Source organism: Arachis ipaensis, chromosome B7 (assembly GCF_059453495.1).
Source record: "Arachis ipaensis isolate K30076 ecotype BB chromosome B7, ASM5945349v1, whole genome shotgun sequence".
Lineage (NCBI taxonomy): Eukaryota > Viridiplantae > Streptophyta > Magnoliopsida > Fabales > Fabaceae > Arachis > Arachis ipaensis.
In genome coordinates this window covers 119,477,521-119,484,657 of record NC_142442.1, presented here as the reverse complement: position 1 = coordinate 119,484,657, position 7,137 = coordinate 119,477,521, and the positions used below count along the sequence as shown (strand labels likewise).

At 33.6% G+C, this 7,137-nt stretch overlaps 1 protein-coding gene across 1 annotated transcript; it reads left to right on the top strand.

Moving 5' to 3' along the window:
* The first annotated feature begins 4,336 nt into the window (after positions 1-4,336).
* Positions 4,337-5,414, top strand: LOC107608119 (protein SMALL AUXIN UP-REGULATED RNA 12). The gene has a single exon (XM_016310004.3). The coding sequence runs from the start codon at positions 4,372-4,374 to the stop codon at positions 4,825-4,827; it is 456 nt and encodes a 151-aa protein (XP_016165490.1). The 5' UTR covers positions 4,337-4,371; the 3' UTR covers positions 4,828-5,414.
* Positions 5,415-7,137: the final 1,723 nt, after the last annotated feature.

The following is a 7,137-nucleotide window of genomic DNA, read 5'->3' as shown; positions in this document are numbered from 1 at the left end:
GTAACTTTGAAAATATTGTCGAAACCAACGTGCCGATGTAAGTAATGCAAAAGCCAACTTTTCTAATTTATAATATTTTATTTCAAGTCCTTGGAGGACTTTACTAACAAAATAAATTGGTCACTGATGCTTACTTTCGACTTCTAAGACCAAAGTAGAAGCTAATGTTTCCCTAGTTACTGATAAATAAAAATATAAAGGCTTCTCAAGTTCTGGTTTTGCAAGAACAGGAAGAGTTGATAACATATTTTTGAAATGTTAAAAAGTAGTTTCACACTCTTCTGTCTAAACAAAATCCACTCCTTTTTTCATTAGGTTAAAAAATGGCCTTACCTTTTCGACAGAGGCTCCTAAAAATCTTAACAAAGCAGCTAGCCGACCTATAAGTCTTTGAACCTTTTTGAGATTCTAAGAACCTGACATGTCGAATATAGGCAGAAATTTTTTAGGATTAGCTTCAATACCTCTTTGGGTTACCATAAAATCAAGAAATTTACTTTTTCAAACTCCAAAAGTGCATTTAATTGGGTTTAACCGTATCTAGTAAAGTTAGAGACACTCAAATATCTCTTTCAATTCAGTTATCAAGTTGGAATCTCCAATAGTCTTTATCAGCATGTCATCAATATAGACCTCCATATTCCTTTCGATCTGTTGCTTAAACACCTTGGCTATCAGTCTTTGGTAGGTGACCCCCTATATTTTTCAAACCAAACGACATTGCGGTATAACAGTATATCCCTTCTGGAGTAATGAAACTAGTTTTATTGTCATAAGATGGATGCATAGTTATTTGGTTATAACCACTATAGGCATCTAAGGAACCTAATATCTCGAGACAAAATCAATCATCTTCTCAATGTTAGGTAATGAAAATTAATCCTTAGGACAAGCCTTGTTTAAATTTGTATAATCAACACACATTTGCCATTTTACATTAGATTTCTTTACCATTACAATATTTGATAACCATGTTAAATAAGCCAATACTCTTATAAATCCAGCATCTAATAACCCTTGTACTTGTTTTTTGACCTTGAAAACTCGGTCTTGTGACATCTTTCGACGTCTCTACGCAATCAACGTAAACGCTAGATCAATAACAAGCTGATGGGACATAAATGTAGGATTTATACCTGGCATATCAGATGGTTCCTATGTAAATAGGTCTACATTAGCTCTCAAGAATTCTTATAACTCCAACTTCAAAGAGAAAGGTATATCTCGATTAATCATGGTGTGCTTGTTAGCATTGTCTCCAATTTATAACTTCTCTAAATTTCCATTGGGTTCTAGCATCGGATTCTCTTGAACTCGTAAGTCTAGATCCACTAGGAAAACTCTAATGGCATCCTTAGCTTTATCCCTTATATTCAAACTTACTTTGTTGCAATGGACAACAGCTACCTTGTCTCCTCAAATAGTGGCTACATGAAATGAAAGTGCATAGATCATTAAAGTCTTCCTTCCAACAAGGATCACATTATACGTTTTAGAGTCTTTAAGGACCACAAATTTAGCTTGGACAACACAGACATCAGCATCTTCTTCTATAGTGAGAAAAGGCCAACTGCTCCATTTAGCTTAATAAAATGATCACCTAAACACTCCAGGAAGATGTGGCTTTAGGTGCTGATCCTTTAAACCCAAAGCGTCATAAGCATTGTGAAATCAAAATTCTCTTAACAATGTCATTTCCTAGCTTTGCTGTGATTACCAATGGGTCATCATCATCTTATATGGTGTTTTGGAAATCTTCAACAGTGAACTGTACAGTAGAAAAAATTTTCACCTTCAAAATTTTTGGGCTTACGGCTTTGAGATCTTTTTTAATTGCATTCCTGGATTTCGGCAAACTATTTTTCTTGACAACCACAATCACCATGACCTGAGCAATTTCATCTTGAGACTCTAAAGGTCTAATGTTTCTAGGGTTCCCAGTTTTTATCTTCATCTTCATTGTTTCGTCTAGGTGGCCTTACATGTTGAACGAACTCTGGCAACTTCCCATCTTGAGTCGCTTGTTCCAATGCATCCTTTAAATCTATGCAATCCTCAGTTCAATAACCATAAGACTTATGATATTCACGATATTAGGATTTGTTCAAAGATGGCCCTAAGGCCATTTTGCCTCGCCTTATAAAGAATACCCCTTTGTGACACTTGCTAATAAACTTTAGTTAAAGATGCCACCAAAGGAGGATAGGTCGAGAACTTCCCAACTCGTGGTGTTGTTGACTTCGGAGTTGATGATTGACCCAAACTTCCAGCCTTATTAGGCAATGGAGCCAGATTTTTCTTTTTAGTAGACACCACCTTAGAAACATCCTCGTCTCTTATGTACTCCAAGGTGATTTGATGAAGTTTTTCCATATATTTTACATCTTTAGAGGTCAAGTATTTCCTGAAGTCTCCTTCCAACAACCCTGCAATCAAACACAAACATACAACTTCTAAGGTGTATGTGTTCACTTCGAACAGTGCCTTGTTAAAACGATACAGATAATCTCATATACTTTCTCCGACTCGTTGTTCTACTCTAAGTAAGGATATCAGGTGCTTTATTTGAATCCTTCTAGTTGTGAAGAGTACAAGGAATATTGATTTGATATCAGCAAAATAGGAAATTAAACCAGAAGGAAGGGAGTTAAACCACGCCATAGCTGGTCCTGATAATATTACCGGAAAAGCTTTGCATCGGATATCATCTCTCACCCCTTCCAAATTCATCCTTGCTTCAAAAGCATTTATGTGTTCGTGGGGATTTGTGATCCCTTCATACTTTAAATTTTTCGATTTGTCGAAGTTTTTCGACAACCAAACTTGAAAATATAGGAAGAAAATGGGGTCTGTCCCATAATAACATGTTCACAAAAGTCCCTATGCCTTTTAAGACTTTCAGTTCACTCCTCAATGGGTTCTCCTCTTTTTAGACTGGGCCAGACGTGATTCAGTCTACGGTCTTCTTCTGGTTTCACAATGTCTTTCCTCTGGTTGAGGAGAAACTCCCTTGTATATCTGAGGTGAATAGGAGTGGCGCCGATCATCCCCTTGATGTTGCCTATGACCTGGGTCAGTCATTCTTCTTTCACTGTTGTTTTGACGACCTCTTATTGTACGACTTTGAGATCGTGATTGTCACTTTGCGAGTTGGCGTTCTCGGTCTTGAACGCAATGACGCCTCACTTGCAAGGCATGGACATAATCTTCTCCCAACCCAATGAAATGCCAGCCTCCTGTATTCTAGCCTTCATGCTGACCAAATCCGAATGGACTTTGATCTTGACACTCCTTATCATTGGGTTCAAGCATTCTGACCTTTTACTGGATGAACAATGGAATGTAATTTGACATCACGATCAGGCATGGTCCCAACTTTTTATGATCCCCACAGACGGCGCCAGATGTCCGGACTAAATGTAATGTTTTCAAGCTCAAGAGAGGACGAGGATCCCAATCTTATCGTGTTGATACTTTAATGCTTAAGTTAGTGAGTACTCTTAAGTGATATTACAAAAACAGTCCGTACCTTAAGTGTTTTACTTTTTCCTTTATAATGCTTTAAGACGTTACTGTTTTGTCATTTTTTACTTTAATTTCATGGTTTAGTAACGTCTTTAATTATTATTTTTTATGATTCATAATCATTATTCCATTAAAGTTTGTTTAAATTTGTAACGTCGTGTATTTAGTTATTCGGTATTAGTGACCAATTAGCCTTGTTCGTAACAATTTTCAACAAAAAAATTTCGTTGATTAGTCTTATTTCCTAACACATAATATATATATATATATATATATTAAAAGAAATATGAAGAGTTCATCAGAATTTATTATTTTTTGTCATAACTTAATTATTAACTCAATTTTTTTATTCTAATCATTTTAGTTTAATAATCCAATAATATACTTTATCTTATACTTTTAAACATTAATAATTAACTAAAAATCAAAAACAAAAAATTCTGATTGTCCTATAACATTTTTCATATATTAAAATAATAACAATAAAATAAAAATTCAAATATAATCAACTTCATGTAAAATTAATAATTAAAAATTATTAAATAAAAATTTAATTAAATTAATTAAATTATTTAACTATTCTTAACTAACAACTGAATTTTGAATTTTTACTAACAATAATAAACAAAAGGAGCACTATGAAAATGAAAGTAAAAGAGAGACACGTCACAGATGGATCTAGTTATAGTCAGCATATTCTTAGTGGCTTTGAATAATGGTGATGGTAAATTGGCAATTATGATGCAACACCAAGGGTACTTCCAGTCTTGCCCATTATAAAACCACAACTCCTCCAACCATAACAACTCCCCCACTCCCTTCTCACTTTCACCCTTCTGTTCGAAAATGTCATCATCATCCGGGATCGGAAAATGCAGCAAGATCCGCCACATAGTGTGGCTCCGGCAGATGCTGCGGCGATGGCGCAACAAGGCCCACAATAAGTCGTCGTGGTCGAAGAGCCAGCGTACGCCCTCCGATGTCCCCGCAGGACACGTGGCGGTGTGCGTGGGCAGCAACTCCACGAGATTCGTGGTACGCGCCACCCACTTGAACCACCCGGTGTTCAAGAACCTTCTCTTCCACGCGGAGGAAGAGTACGGTTTCTCGAACCACGGTCCCCTCGCTATTCCATGCGACGAAGCCCTCTTCAAAGAGATCCTCCGCTTCATTTCCCGATCTGACTCATCGTCCTCCCGCTTCGTTAACCACGATGACCTCCAGAGATACTGCCACGCTGGCAGCATCCGTACCAACCTGGACTTTTTGCCCGACTCCATGCCGTTACTCACTAACAACTAACTAACTTACTAACAGACTATAGTTGGCGGTTCTGCAATTAGTGATAGTGATGTATTTATTATTAGTAGTAGTAGGTATGTGGAGAAATTAAACTATATTGGCGGTTTAATTGTTGCTCTGAAGAATGCTAAGGAGATGGCAAATTAGGGGTGGCAGAGTCACTACTACTGCGCACCACCCAGTCGTCCTGGGTTCCAATCGGAGTGCATGCACGCGCCGCTCCATTCACAAAAAAAAAATGATTATTCGTTGAACTAATAGTTTAATAGTATGTAAGGATTTTTATTAAATTAAAAATTTGGAGCAGCATCATATTGGGGTGAATTATTATTGTTTTGTATAGTGTGGCATGTATCGTGTGTTTGTTTGTGATTTATAGGAATGGGAATGATGGTAGGCGTTGGTGGTGGGAGTTATCATGGCACCATTGCACCAACCCACGTGAAAGCAAACTCTGTGTTACTGTGTTTCACTTTCACAGAATCACTGCTTATATTCCACTTTCCAAAGTGCCACCAACCAGTCACAGCAACTCATCATTTTAAATAAAATTACTATATACTTTTACAGCAAATTAAAAACAAAAAAAAAAATCTTCATTAACTTATTCGCAGAACTTAAAAAGTAAAAGTGGGATTTTTTATTTTAATAAATAAATAAATTATAATAATTACTTAAATAAATAATTTAAAAAATATTTATCAAAATAAATATTCTTTTCTTATTTCATTTACACTATAAATAAGATAATTTTATATCTATTTCGTAAATGAGATATGTGTAATTTTTCAATTTTTGTATATCTGTAGACAAAATACGTACAATCTCGTTTATATTCTAAACGAGATATATGTATTTATAAATAATTAAATATACTTTTTGAAAATAATAAAAAATATTAATGATTTAAATTGGACAAAACTCTTAAAAATAGAACGTTTCAAATAATAAAAAAATGAACGATTTTAAATAATAAAGAAGATAAAGTCTATTTTAAATGATAGAAAAGATGGACTGTACATTGAAAATAAGCACGCACGTTTATGAGAATACTCACTATTAATACATAAGTGCACACTACCCACTATTAATACGATTACCCATTTTCTAACTATTCACTATTAATACTATTGATTCTAACTAACAAAATTTTTAAATTTTTTATATACTCTCTTGAGTATTAATTTTTAAAAATTTGAAATATATTTAAATTTGATTTGTTGTATGGGAATATATTTAAAGAATAAATGACTATTTGTACCCATAAGAAATGAAAACGCTGATATATGTACCATACTAGATCGAAACTAAACTTATACTCACACGATAAATAAAATAGAAAAAAATGAGAAGAGAATTAAAACGATTATCTCTCATTCTTCCTCTGTTTTATTTATTCCCATCAACCTCTCATAATAATTGGCAAACCTCTCCTAACACGATTGGCAAACCGTTATCTCCTACTCTTCCTCTATTTTATTTATCCCTATCAACCTCTACTAACAATTGGCAAATTGGCAAAGCGGTTATCTCCCACTTTTTCTCTGTTTTATTTATCTCCCTAAGACACAATTAAAACGGTTATTTCTCCATTCTTTCTCTATTTTATTTATCCATCAACTTCACGTTTCCCATCTTTCAATTTTTAAGAGTGAGTATTCTCATCATGAAACTTGAACATTGTACAGAGTTTTTTATTTTTTAAATTTAAATCAATTCAATTTGATCTATAATTTAATCTAAAATTTTTTATGTACTCTTTTTTAGTATTAATTGATCAAACATATCCATTTTTATTTTTTCTACCAAATTTTGTAAGTACTAATTGCATGCTAAAAGTTTGGATTATTGATATTATTAATATTTTTTATTATTTTCAGAAAATATATTTTTATATACATATATATCATTTACACTGTAAATGAGATATATGAAAATTGAGAAACTACACATCTCGTTTACACTGTAAACGAGATACGTGCAAAATTATCTCGTTTACAGTGTAAATGGGATAAGAGAGGAATATTTATTTCGGTAAATATTTTTTAAATTATTTATTTTAGTAATTATTATAATTAATTTATTTATCAAGCAAATATATATATTCACATAATTACTAATAATAATGTATTATAATTAATCAAATAAATTCAAATACAACACTTGTCCCTCTGTAAAGAAATAAGAATCCAAAATAACAAATGACGAGGGAAAAGAACTCTACAACTAACCACAAATATCACTACAAGAAAAAATGTATTTTTCAACGCAAAAAATCGACGGCTATCTCTCCCGTCGATATTTTTCGAC